Source organism: Geotrypetes seraphini, chromosome 8 (assembly GCF_902459505.1).
Source record: "Geotrypetes seraphini chromosome 8, aGeoSer1.1, whole genome shotgun sequence".
Taxonomy (NCBI): Eukaryota; Metazoa; Chordata; class Amphibia; order Gymnophiona; family Dermophiidae; genus Geotrypetes; species Geotrypetes seraphini.
In genome coordinates, this window is record NC_047091.1 from 110,851,020 (window position 1) to 110,870,960 (window position 19,941).

Consider the following 19,941-nt stretch of genomic DNA (forward strand, 5'->3'; position numbering starts at 1 on the left):
AGAAGTCTTTTGGTTCCCATTATACAAGCTTTGGCAAACAGTCCTTGCCTCTTTACCTCTTATACGGAGTACCGATAATTTTCCCAATAAAATTTCCACTGGGTTAAGTGAAATATTTTGACCCAGGATAGGTATCATAAAACTCAATATAGATATCCAGTAAGACTAAGTACAGTGACATTCCTACAATGCATGGTAACTATTGTGTATTAAATTACACATAAGACATTCTGGAGTATGAACACAGCCTGACTTAAATGCTTGGACCTGGAAAAACAGGGATTCACCCACTATCCCCTATCCTTTTCAACATCTATATGTCTTCTCTAAAACTCTTCTACCTATCCCCCCTTGAAACAATATACACTTATGCAGATGACATCCTCATCCTCCTCGAGACCGATTCGAACCTCACCGACCTGTCTTAAGAACATATCCTCTTGTATAATGAACCTACAATCCTGGGCCCACACTGTGCAAATGAAATTGAATGAGTCCAAAACAAGACTTCTTTGGCTCAGTCCAGAACTAGATCACCTACCCACCTCCATCCCACTACCCTCTGGCTCCTCTCTGCAGCTTGAGTTCTCGAGCAAGGTCTTGGGCATCATCATTGATTCCACATTGTCCTTCAATGACCACCTCCAATCCTTGGTAAAAAAATGCTTTTTCAGCCTTCACATGCTGAGGAAAGTTAGATCCTGCTTCCATCAAAAACATTTTACCCTCCTTGTCCAATCCATCATCCTCTCCAGATTGGACTATTGCAACTCTATCTACTTTAGCCTAACTAAGAAAAACCTCCACAGACTCCAACGGATTCAGAATGCCGCGGCTAAGCTCATCTTCACTAAAAGTAAATTTGACCAAGCTCCACTGGCTTCCGATAATCGCCAGGGTCCACTATAAATGCGCCTGTTTAACTTTCAAAATCCTATATGGTATCCTCCCTCCCTTTATCCCTCTTTCTTGGAATTCCTCAAACCCTAATACCACCAGATCCTCCCACAAATTAAAACTATCCTTCCCCTCGCTAAAAGGCATTTCCCTCACAGGAAAGCTAGGGACCTCCCTCCACTTCAAAATCACTGAGCTCTGGAACAACCTTACCTCCCCTCTTCGGAACTTGAGCTCTCTCCAAGTTTTCCACAAACATCTGAAAACCTGGCTTTTCTCAAAAAATGTAAGTCTCCCTCCAATTTAGGAATCAAGGAAACTCTTATATCTTGGCATCCCAAGTCCTCTAAATTTTCTTCACACTTCTACCTCTAACCCTCTGTTGTAGTTCCTTCCTATTTCTCCTACTGTAAACCGTGTCGAGCTCTACGAACGTGGAGATGATGCGGTATACAAACCTAAAGATTAGATTAGAAACAGGAAGGCAGAAAGTTCTGGTTCTTATAGACTTGTGTCTTATCTTATCCCTAGTTTCTGAACATTATATTGTATCAATCAAACTTGTATCGTGCTTCACTATCACAGAGTTTGAATATTTTCCCTTGTACCTTACTCCCTTTCCCTTCCCCTTCCCCCTCCTATTTACATGCAGCTTAACCTTCAACATTTTTTTTGGGGGAGGGGGTGAGTGCATAAAATGTTTGAAATCCTCTTTTTGCTCCATAGAACCTGAACCAGAACCCACGGACCTTATTACCCAAGTTCTATGGCTTGTACTGTGTGCAGTCAGGTGGTAAGAACATCCGGATGGTTGTGATGAACAACATTTTGCCCAGAGTAGTCAAGATGCACCTTAAGTATGATATGAAAGGTTCAACCTACAAACGACGGGCATCCAAGAAAGAGCGGGAGAAGTCCAGCCCCACATTCAAGGATTTAGATTTCATGCAGGACACGCCTGAGGGTTTAATGCTGGATGCAGACACCTTCAGTGCCCTGGTGAAAACTCTACAGAGAGACTGTCTGGTGAGTTGGGAACAGAAGTCGTCAGTCAAGGTTCTCCTTATTTTAAAGAAAACTACATGTGCTTTGTGTATGTCAAAGAGTATGCAGAATTATCCAGTGTAAAAATGAAAGAAGATTTAAAATATTTTTTTAACTGGCATTATTGTGGCAGCTTCCCCTGTGTAAGTGACCCATTGGCAGCCAGCACAGCAGATATGTATCACAGAGATGATTATGAGCAATTGTGTTAAAGTCTGAACGATTTCTTAATAGTACACAGGAAAGGGAATTTCTCCCTTGTCAGTCCTTGGGGGGTTGAGTAGAGGAAGGGTTTAAGCAAGAATGTTATCAATTTCAAATTCAAAAATGGTGGGTAGAGTTGTCTGTAGTACTGCAGACATTTGGGCCAGACCAAAGGTCCATCAGGCTCAGTATACTAGTCCAACGATCAGTCCACCTCACAAATAGAGCTGTGCAGCTTGAAATTTTTCATTTTATATTGTTCTGTTTATGGGAATTTTTATTTTGTTCAGGGTTTTTGTCTTTGACAAGAGGGCACATATGCATGCACTATCAAGGAAGGGTGTGTCCACTGTGTGAAGAGTGGGCACTATTAAAAATGCATGGAGATAAAAAAACAAAATTGGGAGGGCGGGGTTCGTAAAGTGACATGAGAAATTTTGACTTTTCTCTTGTCATTTCAAACGAATGTACATCCTTTGTTATAAGTATCTATTATGATCCCAAACAGTAGTCAAATAAATGGTCATACCTTCACCAGTCCAATCTGTTAGCTGTAAGATTACCACAAGTAATTTACGCATACATAACATAACATTGTACTTATAGACCGCGTTACCAAAAAGTGTGTGGAACACCAGTAAATGTGGTGGTAATATCTCCCTGACCATTCCTTTAGCTCACAGGAGCTAGAATAAATCATTCCTAAAGAAAAAGTCCAGATTCCACTGTGAGTGATAAATATTCAGAATCACCAAGATTTTTGTAACTATCTATATTTCTTATGTTCTGGCTTCCTTCAATGTGAAATAGAGACAGAGTAGTTTGGCCACGTTTATCTTGGGACTCTCCAGCGAACAGCACTGCACTGTTTCCAATTGCTTTTTCCACTCTGACCTTTTTAGGTGTTAGAAAGTTTTAAAATCATGGACTACAGCCTGCTGCTTGGGGTGCATAACCTGGACCTTCAGGAACGAGAGCGACAGAACGATGGCAATCAGAGCTTGTCGGATGAGAAACGACCCATTGGGCAAAAGGCCCTGTACTCTACTGCTATGGAATCCATCCAGGGAGGAGCTGCTCGAGGAGAATCTATAGATACTGATGACACGTAGGTCACAACAGTCAAAGTTGTTACTTTAACAGGGATTCTATGATTTAAGCACATGTTAAGAATGGATGTCTAATTGTTTGGAGGATGAAAAGCAAAGTTGCTTACCTGTAACAGGTGTTCTCCGTAGACATCAGGGGAATGCAGCCACACTTGTTGGTGAAGTCTCTGACTGAGACTGTGTGTCGGTGCCCTCCCTTAACTATAGTAAGCTTTAAGCTTACTGAGCATGTGCAAAAAGCCCTACTCCACGAGCCCCCCTCCCCTCCTCCTGTCAATTTTGCCTCTAGCAATAGAAGAAGTGGAGATGAGGGGATGACTGGTAAGTGTAGCTGCATTCCCCTGCTGTCTACGGAGAACACCTATTACAGGTAAGCAACTTTGCTTTCTCTGGAGACAAGCAGGGGATATGCAGGCACACTTGTTGGTGAGTCCCAAGCTGAAAAGCATACAGGAGGTGGAAACAGTCTATAATGCAAAGAGGTTATGTAAAACTATTGACCAAAGCAAACATCTTGAGCTAAACTTTGGTCTAAGCAGTAGTGCTTGGTGAAAGTATGTACAGAATACCAGGTAGCTGCTTTACAAATATCATGGATTGGGGTGGACTTCATGATGGCTATAGAAGCCGCTGTAACTCACAGTTTATGTGCCCCAGTTGAACTAGGGGGCTGAATATGAGCTCTTCTGTAGCAAAATTGTATACCGTGTGTAATCTATGAAAAAATGGCTCTCTTTGTTGTTGGTTGGCCACAGGTAGCTAGGTTGTAGGAAATGAATAGTTGAGTAGATTTTCAGAGATGAGAAGTTGCCTTGAGGCAAAAAAGAAGTGCTCTTCTGCAATCTAAGGAATGAAGGTGCTCCTCCCCCTCAGAGGAGTGTGGAGATGGAAAAAAACAATGGTAACATGATGATCAGGTTAAGGTGGAAATCTGAAACCACCTTGGTAAGTAACTTAGGATGAACACTTTATTTGGAAAAAATTGTAAGTAAGGATAATATATGACTAAAGCTTGAAGCTCACTAACTCTTCTAGCTGATATGAGTGCAATAAGAAAAGCTCTTTTCCAGGAAAGGAAAGTAAGAGATGCAGATCCTAATGGTTCAAAAGGGGCTGTCATCAATTGTTCCAAAACTACATTGAGGTTCCAGGATGGAGTAGGGGGCCTAAGATTGGTAAGACTGCTCATAAAATGAGAAATAAGGGGATTTTGTGAAAGTAGTTTATTATGCACCAATGAGTGGTACACTGAGATGGCTGACAAATGAAGTCTGACAGAGTTTGTCTTGAGTCCTGAGTCGGACAAATGTAAGAGATAGTTGAAGATATGGTCCAGTGGGCAATGAAGAGGCTCTTGACCTTGAGCATGTGCCCTATAGGGAAAAGTGTTTCCATTTTGCCCAATAGGATATTCTTGTGGAAGGACGTCTTGCTGCAAGCAGAACCGTTTTAACTGATTGAGAAAGAGGAAGGTTGGTTAGGAGTGAACTCTCAATTTCCAGGCCATGAGACTGAGGAGATTGAGATGCAGAAGCTGGCCTGTGTGCTGAGAGAGAAGAGAAGGATGGAACTGAAGGAGCAACAGAAGATCCAGGAGCAGAGGGTACCATATCTGTCTGGGCCATCTGGGTGCAGTGCATATGAGAACTTTCTGAAGCGCCCTGGAAATGAGGGGAAATGGTGGGAAGGCATAGAGAAGATTGTACATCCATGAAATGGAAAAAGCATCCCTTGCTAGTGCTTGTGGCGCGGGGCGTAGAGAGCAAAACATGCTGAAAAATGTCACCGAGGACGCGGGATCAAAGATCCACTCGTAAAGGTTGAGCTTCCTGTTGAGGGAATCTGCTAGGATATTGTGTTTCCCTGGAATATAGACTGCATGAAGGTCCACGTGAAGAGAGAAGGTGTAGTTCCACAGATGGTAAGCTTCTCTGCAGAGTCTGAGGGATCTGGAACCCCCTGCTTGTTTATATAAAACATGGACACTTGATTGTCTGAATGAGAATGTTTCATTGGGAAATCCACAGACTTGGAGTGCATAAAAAAACTGCTCGGATACACAAGGTCTTTTCTTTTGTTGACCATTAGCCCTGAGTTTTCAGGCTGTCGAGATGCGCCTTCCAACCTTGATTGGAAGCATCGGTGGTTATGGTAAGGGAAGGCGATGGAAGCTGGAACTGACATCCTCTTTGTAAGCAGTGGGAATAAATCCATCACAGCAGGAAATTTCTGATGTTTGAAGGCAGAGTAATCAGCTGCGACAGCGAGTGGAGATGTTGAATCCAGTGTAGCTTGAGGTGCCACTGTAATGGTTGCATGTAGAGTCTGGCATGTTGTATCAGTGAAAGCGAAGCTGCTATGTGGCCTAGTAAGCGCAAGATTATTCGAGGTGGTAGTCTTGCTTTGTTGACTAGCTGGATTATGGCTTGTTGTCTTACCTGAGGAAGCTAGGTCATTGCAGAGGTATTGTCTAAGACAGTGGTTCCCAACCCTGTCCTGGAGGAACACCAGGCCAATCGGGTTTTCAGGCTAGCCCTAATGAATATGCATGAAGCAAATTTGCATGCCTATCACTTCCATCATATGCAAATCTCTCTCATGCATATTCATTAGGGCTAGCCTGAAAACCCGATTGGCCTGGTGTTCCTCCAGGACAGGGTTGGGAATCACTGGTCTAAGAGAGCTCCTATCAATGTGAGGGAACAAACTGGAGTCAGCTTGGACTTCTGGAAGTTGTTGATGAAACCTAGTGTTTGCAAGGTGTGTACTTTGGTTTGAATGGTAAGAAGTAGACGGTCCTTGGAGTGGGCCACTAATAGACAATTGTCAAGGTAAGGAAACACTATCCGATGATGTTTTTGCAAATGTGCCGCAACCATCGCCAGGCACTTTGTAAACACCTGAGGTGCTGATGATAGGACAAAAGGCAGAACTTTGTACTAGAATGCCTATTAAGGAACTCGAAGTGTAAAAAGTGCCAGTGGGAAGGATAAATAGAAACATGAGTGTATGCATGTTTGAGGTCTAGGGTGGCTAACCAATCATACTGCTTGAGGAGGGGAAGAATTGCAGGAAGAGAAATCATTCTGAACTTTTCTCACTTTAGGCAAGTATTGAGAGGTCTGAGGTCGAGGATCAGTTGGAGTCCTTGTGTCTTTTGGGAGATGATAAAAAACTTTTGATATGCAGAGGTGGTACTTCTTCTATGGCATTGTTCTGCAGAAGTGATAACTCTGCTGCAGGTTGAGGTACGTGCTGAGGAGGAACCGTGAATGGTGGCGGGTTCTGTAAGGGTAGGACAGGGGATAGGAAATTTAGTAGATATCCCTTAGACATGATTCTGATAGTGATTTGCTCCCAAGCTGAGAAAAATTGAGTTAGCCACCCTCCCACTGGCAGATGGTCAAAAACTAGGTGCAGGTTTGAACTCAAGTAGTGGAGATACAGCAGGTTGCTTACGGTCTCTAGGACATTGTCTTGGCACATACGGAGGAGGCTGTGACAGTTGCAAGGTGGGCCTGTTGTAAGGAACAAAATGATGTTTTGGATAGTATTGCTTAAAAAACTGTTGCTGATATGCTCTACAAAAAGAAAAAGTAGAAAGACAAAATTGTTGAGACTGATTTGAAGGTTGTGCTGAAAATTTATGACTGGCTGAAGAATCTTCCTTAAGTTTTCCCCTAAGAGGCTGAAGAATCTTCCTTAAGTTTGTGCCTTTGCCCCTAACAAGCTGTCCCCTAAACAGGGAGCATCCACCAGTCTGTCATGAAGATCCTCTCTGAGATCTGACGCCCTTAGCCACACCGTGCGTCTGGGGGCTATGGCAACAGCCGCTGTTCTAGTCGTCATATCATAAGCGTCATAATTGGTTTTGATTAAATGATAAGTGGATTCTTGTAGAGCCACATGCAGATTGGGAATGGCCTCAGCAAAGCTGTATCCAGCTGCTGTAGAATTGAATGTTGAAAATGTAAAATTTGAAGCTGAATGGCTATGATTTTTGATGAAAGCATAGAACCCTGGTATACCTTACGGGCGGTAGAATCTAAAATATGGCAGTCCTTCCCTGGAGGAGCATTAATGGGAGTTTTTTTATGCCTTGCATTTCTTGATGGCTGACTCTGAGACCAAAGAATGTTGGGGAAGTTGAAGGAGGTCATGACCAGGCGCTTTTTGTACTTTGTATTTCAGTTCAAGACCTTTAGAAGCCATGGATACTGACAAAGGTTTCTGCCAATTATCCAGTTGTAGATCCTGCAGGATCTGATGTACTGGTAAGGAAATAATTTGTCTCACTGGAATCTTACAGGATTGAAGGATAGATTGAAAATCCTTACTGCCTGTGGGCGTTGTGTCAGGACTGAGACTTAAAGAGAATACACTTTTTGTAAAAATTTTGTCTAGGAGTGCTCCTCTGTTATAGCTGGCTGTAGAAGGAGCGTAGGCTGGTCTAAGTCTACATTAATATAATGTGCCACACTTTCACAAAAAATGATGATAAGGTCACAGATCTTCTTTTTTTGATCAGAGGAGACGTTTTCCACGTCCCGGTTAAAAGTTTGATCGGATTCTGTTACACCCTGAGGCAGCAAGTTGGTGAAACGCTGGCCATCGTCGGTGTACCGATCAATAAAGATAAGTTGAAAGTTTTTCATCTATCAATTGCATAGACAGCCCTGCTTATAGTTTTTCAATAGGGAGTGCAATGAAGGTTTTCTGCCAATGAGGTTACCACCCAACCACCTTTATCCACCATTGTGGTGGTGGGAGGGCATTTGTCTGAGGCTTTTTCCTCCATTTTTTGAAATATACACCCCTTTAAACTAAAGCAGTATTGCCTACACTTATCTGTGACCTTATCATCATTTTTTGTGAAAGTGTGGCACATTATATTATCGATTTTTCACATATCCGAGTTTCTTTTGCTAAGTCTACATTAATGACATCTTCCTGTCTGACCTTTCCTTGGGAGATTTAGGACCTTGAGCTGGAGAGGAGCATATAGGGGAGTACAAGGTACCCAAGACACATCTTGTGGAATATCTTCCAAGTGGCCTGTGGGAAGTTCTACACATTCAGGGCACTGCTGGGGTTCTAGAATAGGAAGAGGCGCAGCAGCAGAAGGCAATGACTGGAAAGACTGAGGAACAGGAGCAGGAGGCTCTGGGAATGAAGCAGGGAGAGCCATGGGCTTAGAAGGTACCTGTTCAGGGTCCAGTGCAGGTGGCAAGTTGACCCGTTTGTTCTTTGTTTGAATTTTTGCCTGTTTAGCTGTGGCTCCGGACGTTGAAGGAAAATCTTGTAATTTAATAAGAGGAGAGCACTGTGAGGTCGAAACAGGACCCACGGGAGCTCCCTCTGAAGAAATTTTCAGTAACGGAACGGCCCCTGAATCCTTTGGAAAGGGATGTGTTATTGAAGCCGTAACTGGTGGAGAGGGGATGTCAGACCTCTGTACCGCTGGAAGCTTTTTCCTTTTCTGAGGCATCGCTGCTGCTGAGTTTTTCTTTTCTGTCAGCTATGGCGGTATGATGCTTCCCTCCCTCACCAGTGCCGAGGCAGGGCCCTGAGGGGAGGGAGCCGAGGTTAAAGTATGCAGCTTCGCCAGTTTCTTCCCTGTTCTGGCGTGAAGTGTCGGCGGTGGAGTACTGCTATCCATGCTATCAGTTGAGAGCCTTCGCAGTCCTAAGGTCCGTTGCATTTGACAGAAAAAATTATCTAAGTGCCGGTTTAGCCACTGAAAAGAATATGGCAATTCATGTTTCCTCTGCGACTATGCCATGTTCTCAGTATCAAAATGCCTAGATTATATAAAGAAAATAGAATATTAGTAGATACATGGAAAACCTTATGATTTGTCAATAATTTAACACCTGTTCCAATTCATAAATCAACAAATCAGACTATATGGCTAAACTCCAAGATTCAAATTGGCAGATTTAAGGTCATCTGGAAGCATTGGATGATAGCAGGAATATGTATTTTAGATGATATTATATCTAATGGTAAGCTGCTTGAATTTTCACAGTTGCAACACAAATTTGGACTTAATAAATCACAAAGTTTTAGATGGTTGCAACTGAAGCAGACCATTCAGGCGGGGTTCCCTGAATGGAAAAATTTAAATAATCAATATAGTTTGGAATTCTTTTGCTTTCAGGTAGACTTCCTGGGACATCAGGCCACACAGTGGTATAAACTGATAGCTGGATTTATAAACCAAAAACTGGTTTTAGGGATATTTGGAGTATTGAGATTAAGCATCAAATTTCTGCATCTCAATGGCCACGTATTTGGACTTGAGATATACGATGTCGGCATCTATGAGACAAACGTGGTTTTTTCTTTTCCATAGAGCATTCTGGACCCCAGTTCGTTTACAAAAGTTGGTAGCTCTAAGTCTAATAGATGCTGGCATTGTAATCTCGAAGCAGGGACTCTAGATCATTTATTATTCTATTGCCCATTTATTTTGGCTTTTTGGAAAGCAATATGGGGCCAAATAAATTGTTTATTGAAAAACCCAGTTGTGTTATCATATGATACTGTTTTATTTGGCATGTCAATGAGGGCTAAGAGCCAAATATCATCTAAGAACAAGTTTCTACTAATTATGACAGGAGTGTCCATACAACAAATAACGAGTAATTGGAAAAATTGGAAGAGACTTAACTACAGTTTTCAAGTTTCAAGTTTATTAGGAGACTTGATTAATCGCTTAATCAGGATTCCTAAGCGATGTACACTTTAAAATTCACATTTGTTTAGGGGACAATACAATACGTAGAAATACTTAAATAAAGCTAATTTACATTAAATTAACATTACTAAACAATGGGTAAGGAGGGAAGAAATACAATTCTTAAAGTAAAGAGAAGACATTAAGGGAAAATACAAAGGGGTAATAATTAACAAAAGTATAGCAAAGTTAAATAAGACAATAAAGTAGTAAAATTAAGTTGCGAAGGCATCTCTGAAAAGGAAGGTTTTTAACTCATTTTTGGTGGAATTCGTTTGGTGGTTTTTAACTCATTTTTGGTGGAATTCGTTGTGGCACATATATAAAATGGAAAAAACATTATCAATACAGAAAGGGAATTTTAGAAAATTTCAAGATGTGTGTGGGCCATTAACAAATTACTGCAATGAATAGATTTCATTTTTCCCTTAATAGTATAAATTCAAGATAGGGGGAGGGGGGATAATTTATGAGCTTTTATTAATGGGAAGAAAGATAGGAAAGTATTTATTAAATGATATAAGTGTTTAATACATAATATAAAAGGGGTGGGAGGGAGGGAGATAAACTTTATAATTTGATTTATTGTTGAATATTTAGTGTTTTTATCTAAGTTTAATTGATTGTACTTGTTGATGCACTTATTGTAAGTTTGAAAAATGAATAAAGATTTTATATAAAAAAAAGAATATGGCAGTTGATGTTAAATTTTTTCAAATTTTTCCCAATTTGCTTGTCAGTATTATATGTTCTTTCCTTTTTTATTTAAAAGGAATATTGTCTAATGAAAAGAACGTCTGTTCTGTAGAGTTTGCTGTCCTGCTTTTTTTTTTTTTAATGGCCTAAATGCTAGAAAGCCTTAGGATTTTTAAATGCTGGAGTGGTATATCAGATCTTAATAAACATAAAAGATTTGGGTTTTTTCTGATGTCAAGAAAGAGAAGGGGAGAGCTGCGACTGAACAGGAGCAGGTCAAGAAAAAACTGACAGGAGGAGGAGAAGGGGCTCGAGGAGTAGGGCTTCCTGCATGTGCTCAATAAACTTAAAGCTTACTATAGCTAGGGGAGGGCACCGACACAGTCTCAGTCAGAGACTTCACCAACAAGTGTGCTTGCATATCCCCTGCTTGTCTCCGGAGAACATAGAAAATAATTTGTTGTGATACTTTTCAGAAGTGTTATTTTTGAGATGTTACCCTCTCAGATACCTTGTTAGTTAGCACGTAAGAAATAAATAAGGATATAGTTGGAAAAATTTTAACAGCTCTTGCATTGCAACCAATTTTTGCAGAATGTGTCAGGGTCAGATTTGTTAAATTGGTCAATCTATTGAGACCCACCTGAATATCATCCATGGATCCTTGAAATTCTCAACATCTGATAAAACATGCTCTGACTATACCTTACTACCAAAACTTAGTTCTGCTCAGATTTTTCTCCATAGCCCGCATCCTTTTCAGGTAACCTGCTAGCCAGTTATGTTCCCTCTCACCTTGCTTCAGAGCAGGGCTGCTCAAGTCCAGTCCTTGAAATCTACTGGCAGGCCAGGTTTTCAGGATATCCACAATGAATATGAATGAGAGAGATTTGCATACCAAGAAGGCAGTGCAGGCAAATCTCTCTCATGCATGTTCATTGTGGATATCCTAAAAACTTGGATTGCCAGTAGATCTCGAGGACTGGACTTGGGCAGCCCATCTTCAGAGTCTCTCAGTGCTGTTTCCTGATTAGTTGATAAATACTGGTACTGCACAGCTCTAAATGAGTTTGAGTTGCAACGTGCCTGTACTTAACACTGGTCTTTCAGTCTGTCTTGCAAAACCAGCATGGGGATTTAGGTATCTTAAATTCACTGAGATCCCCAAAAAATGTTGGAAGTCTACATCTTTTCTGTAGTGGTGCTATACAAGACTGCAGAGTTGTGGGAGAAAATAGTAGTGGGCTGGAGGGGATGAGCTTAGGAAAAGGGACAAGATAAAGGATGCTTGTTCCTGGATTGGACTAGGTGGATTAGGGAGAGACTAGCATTAATAATGTTGATTTGCTCTGGCATTCAGACATCTGTTTTGTCCCTTGCCTCTCAATAATTTTGAGAAAATCCAGCGTTTCCAGCTCTGCTTATTCCACAGTCCTACCAAAGTTGAAATCCTGTTGAATCTAACCCCACCCCCTTTTTCCCCCTAGAATGGGTGGCATCCCAGCAGTGAATGGTCGGGGAGAACGCCTCCTGCTTTATATTGGGATTATTGATATCTTGCAGTCCTACAGGTAAATGACTTCATTAGTTTAACTGGCACCTGCTCACCTGATTTTTTTGGAAGCTAGTTGGACATTTTTAGTTCACAGGACAGTTGAATATGAAGAGTATGTGGTTGTCAGAAAAATAAAATTGGTGTTTTTATTTTAGATTAATCAAGAAGCTGGAGCACACATGGAAAGCCTTGGTCCATGATGGGGTTAGTGTTGCTCTTTTTAGTGTGACTTTTTTTCCTGTTTGTATTTTCAGGCTGCATTGGAGTAAAGAAACAATGAACAAAGTCCATATGAGGAGTCTGTTTAAGATAAGCAGTTATTGACTAGGTACCCGGGCTCATTACTGGGCATGAGAAATTCCTTATATTGGGAAGGGGGATAGTTTTCACCTAACAATCTGACTATAAAATTTGCTTCTAAAGAGACATACAGTTTTAGATTTTTGTAGTCTGTTTTTGTAATCACACTCCAAAATGATGATGATGATGATGAGCTATCATACAAGAAAATTCCAAAACCCTACATAGTGCATAGTCAGTGGAAATATTAGAAGGAATTATTAATAGCCAACCTGCATTTAAATTTTTAGGGCTGAACTGTCTTCCCATATCAAAGCAAGCTCTTGCATACCTGCTAATAACACTGTATTCCTTCTCGCTGGGTCTCAGACAAGTTCAGGGTCTTAAAATATTCTCGTAGATCTTTTTTTTTTTCCAGCCCGTCCTCCCAAAGGAACTCAGAATGGGTTACAAATCAGGTACTCGAGCATTTTCCCTCTGTCCCAGCGGGCTCACAGACTCTCTAATGTACCTGGGGCAGTGGAAAATTAAGTGACTCGCTCAGGGTCACAATGAGCAGCATGGGGTTTGAACACATAACCTCAGGGTGCTGAGGCTGTAGCCCTAACTACTACGCCAAACTCTCTACTGAAACTGCAGTTGGAAAGAAGGCATTCAGATGAGCCCTTGCAAATATCGATTAATTACCCAACTCCTTCCCACATAATGTATAAATCCAATTTTTTGGGCTTCTATGCTTAATCAGTTGCTACCACTTTTCTTTCAGTACCTTACTGCTCTGTTAAACAGACTGAGTGTATGAAGATACTCATGCCTTTATCCTGTAGTGATAAAACCTCTTTGTATTATTAAAGCTAGTGCCTATAGTTAACTGCAGTGTAATCAGTCCTGCAACACTTTATTCCGTTATCTTGAAAATTTTCCTTAGAACAGCTTTGATTCTGCTTCCTTTCTGAAAAGCACCTAAAGAATGATATAAACCTGTTCATTGTAGATCAGCATAATGAAATCATGGCCTTCTTTCTTGATGTTTTTAGGACACAGTGTCGGTGCACAGACCCAGCTTCTATGCTGAACGATTCTTCAAGTTCATGAGCAATAGTGTATTCCGAAAAAATTCTTGTGAGTATGCAGTGTATTTTTTGCAGTTGGACAGATTTGAATCCTGTCTGTATCCTCCTCCTTCCCCAGGCCCTTGAGTGTATCTTACACATTTCTTACTATAACTACATAAAGAATATAATGTTACCTCACTTGGAGTTCCAGTTGCTGAGATCTGGCATATGTTTTGATAGCATAATGAAAGCCCTGCCTTTCTTATCCATCTCCCATGCTTTAGCTCTACTAGCCAGCTTTAATCTGTTCTCTTCCATCCACCATGCTTTAATGTCTCTGCAATATTTTCTCACTAAATATTAAGGGTTAGATTCACTAAAGTCACCAATCATCGCTAAACCAACGATCATTACTAAACGGCCCAGCGTGTGTGTTTCCCCTCGATCGCCCATTTTCTGATCTGGCCATCCAAATTAGTAAAACCCCATGCAAAATAGCCAAGCGATTGATTCACGTACATTGCTTGGCTATTTAGTATCAGGTTTTACCGATCTTAAAACCCAATTTCTGTAGACCTGTCGGTAACTGTGTTACTGACAGGTCTGCCTGGGTTTTTTTTCCCCCCAATGGCACAGATATTTTGCATGTATTACACACACAAAATATCTGCCCAATAAAAAAAATCCACCACCGCTGCAAACAGCCCTCCCTCAATGACTCCAACAATCGTGCCCCCCCTTCATTAAAAGCAGGGATCGACCCTAAAACAAACGTTAGGAGGGCTGCCCACTCCCTCCTGCCTGGAAAGACCTCCCCTTCCCCTCCCCGAAGAAAAAGGCAGGAGGGATGCCCACTCCCTCCTGCCACTGGAGGGCCCCCTCCCCCTCCAAGCCCCCGTTCCCTGTCTCTTAAAGTTGGGAGCAGGAGGTAATGAAAACACCTCCTGCTCCTCTTGCAACAACACTAGGCTTTAGGCCCCTCCCCAGTGCATCATGTGATGTATGGGGAGGGGCTTAAGGCCTTGATTGGCTCAGATGCCTCCAGCCCCTCCCAAGGGCCAATCAGGAAGGAGCCTAAGGAAGTCCCTGATTGAGGCCCGATTGGAGCCTTGTTGGGGAGGGGGCAGTGGCGGGGGCTTTTTAAAGGGACAGATGGTACATGTTTAAGTCACGCAGAATATCTGTTCCATTAAAAAAAAAATAAAGTAGAAACCCTGACAGCAGTGACAGGAGGCTGCTTCCCCTGTCACTACTGTTAGGGCTCTGCGCATGTGGCAATTGTTCACTGAGCAATTGAGTCGGTGGATTTGCATGGAAATGATTTGCACCTCCGTGCAAATCATTTTCATGCAAACTTGATAGTGATTCAATTGCTGTTGGAAAATCAGCCAGAGAATTGGCCAACAGCGATTGAGTCACTATCTTTAGTGAACCTAGCCCTAAAACAATAAGAAATGGCAGCACTTTGCTTGTCTAATAACTTCTTTTTCAGGGTCAGATGTGGAAGAAATACTTAAGATTGTTTGTTTGTTTTTTCTTTTTAATATTTGTGGTTAATCAAATTAATTTTATTTTAAAATGGCATATTTAATAAAAATAAATTAGAAAAAAATAATTGAAAGCCTCTGTGCTCTAGTTTGACAAATTCAGTGTGGTTGCATTATGCAAATTGAACGATCTATAGTTTTGGAAAATCAATGTTCACGGAATCTGCAAATTTAAAGAAATAAAAGGCATTATCATTGACTTTCCGCTATAGCACTGAAATCATCACCATCTAAGAAGGGACGTAGTGCACTGTTGGCTCCAAAGCATGCTGGACCGATGGCTGCATTTTCAGCAAGCCAGATTCCCAATGAGGCAGAGGAGAAATACGACCTGCGTGGAGCCCGCAGTTATCCTACACTTGAAGATGAGGGTAAGAATATCCCAAATCATTGTCCATTTGTGAAGTTTTTATATGTGCGCCCGAGAATGTGTATGGGAGTTGGGGAGGTGGAGAAAGGAGAGATAGTAAAACAGTCAGTTACCTGCAACAGGTGTTATCCAAGAACAGCAGGCAGATATTCTCACATGGGTGATGTCATCCACGGAACTCAGCATGGGTTGTCCAAAGCGACTGTCCAGGCTTGCCTTTCTTTCAAACGGAAGAAGGTCTTCCTGTTGACTTTGGACGCCTAGATTCAGTCATTGTTCCCTAGGGCTCAGAGCTTAGTGTTGAACTTCTTCTAACCAGCCTTGTTTTTGTTTCTGACTCTTGTCCTGGTTCCCTGGGGTCTAGCACGGGAGAGAAAATAGTGTGACCGGTGGAGTGACTGGTTGTGTGTTTGGTTTTGAAGAGGTGGGTGGGTCTTTTTGGGGGGATTTCTTTTTGAGAGGGGTTCTAGGAAGGGAGCGGGCTGGTTGGCCTGGTTTCTGGATAAGTTGGATGGCATAAGAGTCCAGCCTTCTGACGTATGAATAGAATCTGTTGTTTTTGCAAAGGGGGGGAAGGGGCTGCTTGGGATTGATGGGGGTGGTGGAAAAAAACAGAAAACTGTTGTTGAACTGTTTTTGGTTGCTTTTCATACTGCTGTATTGTGTGCTGTTTGGCATTGTTCAACAATAAAAAAAATGATTTACACTAAAAATAAAAAGACTGTCTGTACTGCACATGTGCGGGTGCCTTCCCACCCACTGCCAGCTCATGGGACCATCAGTTTAGTAACAAAGTTAAGAAGCCAAGGGGTTGTGAGAAAATCTGCCTGCTGTCCTTGGATAACACCTGTTACAGGTAAGTAACTGTGCTTTATCTCAGGATATGAAGGTAGCGTATTCTCGCATTTGGGGACCCCCCAGCAATGAATAGGGCTGTAGTGAAATTGGCTTCTAATTAGAGATTGAACTTTGGAGAACTTTGTAGCCAAACTGACTATCCTGTCTGGTAAGATTTTCCAAATAGTAATGGGTCATGAATGTGTGAACCGAGGGCCAGGTGGCTGCTTTACAGATGTCCTCAATAGGAGTGAAGTGTAGATGGGCTACTGAAGTTGCCAGTGGCTCACACATTATGAGCAGTTACATGACTGCCTAGCATCAGACCAGATCGAGTATAGGAGAATGAGATACAGTCTGTAATCCATGTGGAGATAGTTCTCTTGGTTACAGGAGTTCCCAGTTTATTTGGATCGAATGACAGGAACAGCTGAATAGAAGCTCTGTGAGGCTTGGTTCTATCCAAATAGCAAGTTAGAGCACATTTACAGTTCAATGTCTGAAGCATTGACTCTTCAGGAGGAGAATGCGGCTCTGGATAAAATACCGGAAGGTTGATGGACTGGTTGAGATGAAATTCCGAAATAACTTTTGGGAGGCATTTCAGATGAGTTTGAAGAACCATCTTGTCTGGATAAAATGTAGTATACGGTGAATTTGCTACTAGCGCCTGGAGTTCATTGACTTGGCGTGCTGATGTGAGAGCAATGAAAACTACCACTTTCCAAATGAGGTGCTTGAGAGATGAAGAGGGCAGTGGTTCAAATGGAGGCTTCATGAGCACTGAAAGTACCATGTTAAGGTCCCAAGCCGATGTGGGAGGTTTTAAAGGTAGCTTGATATTGTGAAGACCTTTCATGAATCTAGAAATCAGAGGATGTACTGTTAAGGACTTGTTGTGCAGAGGTGTATGAAAAACACTTAAAGCACTGAGATGAACTTTTACTGAATTAGTCTTTAGTCCATAATTAGAGAGGTTTAGGAGATAATCCAGTATGGATGGAATAGGACAAATTGCTGGATCAAGAGAGTTATTCCTACACCACAAAGAAAAGTGAGTCCATTTGAAACAGTAGCAGCACTGCATGGAAGGCCTTCTGGAAGCTTCAATGATAGCTGACACTGGTGCAGACAGCGAAAGAGTATCTACTGGTTGGGAGAGAGATACCACACTGTGAGAGCTAACAAATGTAGATTGGGATGCAGTAGAGAGCCTTCGTTCTGTGTAAGTAGTATGGGAAAGATTTATAGAGTAATAGGTTTACATTTGCAGGAGTAGAAGGAGACCTCCAGGGCTAGAGAACCACAGGGGGTCCAGGTGGTAAAGAAGAAATCCCTCCTGGGACCTTTAATTAGTAAAGTCAATAATTGCAGGTGCATGGATGCTGCAGAGCCCAAAAGAAGCCAATCTGAGTCACTGCAAGGGTCCTCATGTCCAACACCAGACTTTGCTAATCTCCTATGGAATGCCTAAGGGACCCTGAGATGCCATTTGCGGGCGTACTGGCTCTGGATCAAGGGGAGGTTTCCCTTCAGAGTGTTCCCTCCCTCTCCACAGAGAGGAGCCTTCCTCTTGGCCAGGGAGACCAATCAGAGAGGGTCTGGGAAGGCTGGAGATCAGACTCCATGCCTTTATTGTCCCAGGGCTAAGCATTGGTCTGGGAGGATTCTGGTTCCCTGGTTCTGGCAATCCTTGACTGAGGGATGACCCCTCGGTACATCATCGTCTTAAGTTGACAACTAAGTTACACATCATTGCCAGCACTGTGCAGGAGTTGAAACTGAAACCTAAGCAGTCATCGACTTCACAGTTCTCAATCATGAGTGGCACTTATTCTCAATTTATTTATTTGATTTTATATCCAGTCCTCCCAGGGGATCTCAGAATTACAATATACATACATATTAGTATGTTTTTATACAGGGTTTTGGCAAACATGGTATGGCAGGACATTGTCTGATAGAGATGGCAAAACAGTTAACAAAACATGGTAAAACATAACATATCATGGTATGGTGAGACATAGCATTATATGACAAAACATAGCATGATAAACATTGGATTACAAGCGTGATTAAAATAGCATGGCAAATATAGTATTATATATACTAGCATGGCAAACCTAGTATTATCAATCCATGTTTTTTCCCGCTTATCCAGACATCACTGCACTAGTCACGGAGCAGTGGAAGACCGCAGAGGGGTCCTTAAGAGTAGCTAAGATTATGTCTAGGTTTTACCCCATAGCTCCTGAATTTCAACAGTAATTTGTTTGACAAAAGTGGATTCAACAGTACCTCAAGTTACAAAACGTGCCTCCTTACCTAGTGAAAAAGGTGTGATGTTAAAGGATGCACAGGACCGCAAGGTGGATTTAGTTCTAAAAAAGCATTGAGGCCCTGGTTTTGGGAATCAAAGCTGCAGCCTTGTTGGTGGCATATGCCTGTCACATCAGATTGTGTCAGATTACAGCAACAGATGACAATTTATGTCCCCAGCTGGTATTGGAGGGAGTGGATTATGTGGCAGATGCATTATATAACATCATATGAGTCATGAGCAAAGTGCTCTGGATCCAGCAATGGACTGGAGATTCAGCTCTAAATCCACTTTGAGTAGGCGTCCCTTTAAAGGACAGATGCTCTTTGGTAAAGGGCCAGATGACCTTATGTCCAACATGGCAGATCACCGCCCTAAGACCTTGCTAGACTGCAGACCTCGGATCTCCAAAAGGACCGGTTGGGGAAATTTTCATGACTCCCTGGTTTAACTCCTCCTTGCTTCTTCTTAAACGCCAGTTACGCTCCTTAGAATGTAAATGGCGAACTAATCCTACATTGTTCAACTTTAACAAGTTTAAGGAACATTCAAAATACTACAATCAATAAATAAGGAATAAAGAAAATCCTACAAAAAAATTTATCACTAAAGCAAAAAATTCCTCTGCCCTATTTTCTATCCTTAAAAAGCTAACACAATTTAAACGTAAACAAACCTACACTAACACCTCCATCCCCACAGCTCAAAATTTAGCAAATTTCTTTCAAGAAAATATCCTCTAAATCCAGAAAGATATTAAAAATAAATCCCAAAATTCTTACTGTTTGGAGGACAGTATTCCAAAGCTCCTATGTTCATCTTGTTCATATTTTTCTTTACCTTCCTTAAATGATGTTCTGCGCATTATGCAGTCACTAAATCCTAAAGGTTCAAGCTGTGACATAATTCCTCCTTTCATCCTGAAACAATACTTTTCAATTTTTGGTCCGTTTGTACTCAAACTAATATACAAAAGTCTTGTCTCAGCTATCATGCCTGCATCTTGGAAGCATTCTATTATATACCCCATGATAAAAAATAACATTGGTATTAATCAAGACTACTCCAATTACAGACCAATCTCTACCTTTCCTTTTCTCGCTAAAGTAACGGAAAAAATCATTTTTAATCAAATTTCAGACTACAGTATTTCGACAAAACTCAAGCTCTCCATCCTAATCAAACAGGTTTTCGGAAAAGCCATTCTACCGAACATGCACTAATAGATTTAACTACGTCTGTACAATACTTCCTGGATCAGCATAAAT

General features: G+C 41.6%; 1 protein-coding gene across 4 annotated transcripts in view; it reads left to right on the forward strand.

Annotated features, from left to right (window-relative positions):
• PIP5K1C (phosphatidylinositol-4-phosphate 5-kinase type 1 gamma) overlaps positions 1–19,941 on the forward strand; it is a 193,796-nt gene that overhangs the window by 109,028 nt on the left and 64,827 nt on the right. For all 4 annotated transcript variants that reach the window (XM_033956714.1, XM_033956711.1, XM_033956712.1 and 1 more), the window contains 6 exons: positions 1,624–1,923; positions 3,048–3,253; positions 12,177–12,260; positions 12,400–12,448; positions 13,582–13,666; positions 15,359–15,517. In XM_033956714.1, the coding sequence (XP_033812605.1) occupies positions 1,624–1,923; positions 3,048–3,253; positions 12,177–12,260; positions 12,400–12,448; positions 13,582–13,666; positions 15,359–15,517 (883 nt within the window). The remainder of the gene's footprint in view (positions 1–1,623; positions 1,924–3,047; positions 3,254–12,176; positions 12,261–12,399; positions 12,449–13,581; positions 13,667–15,358; positions 15,518–19,941) is intronic.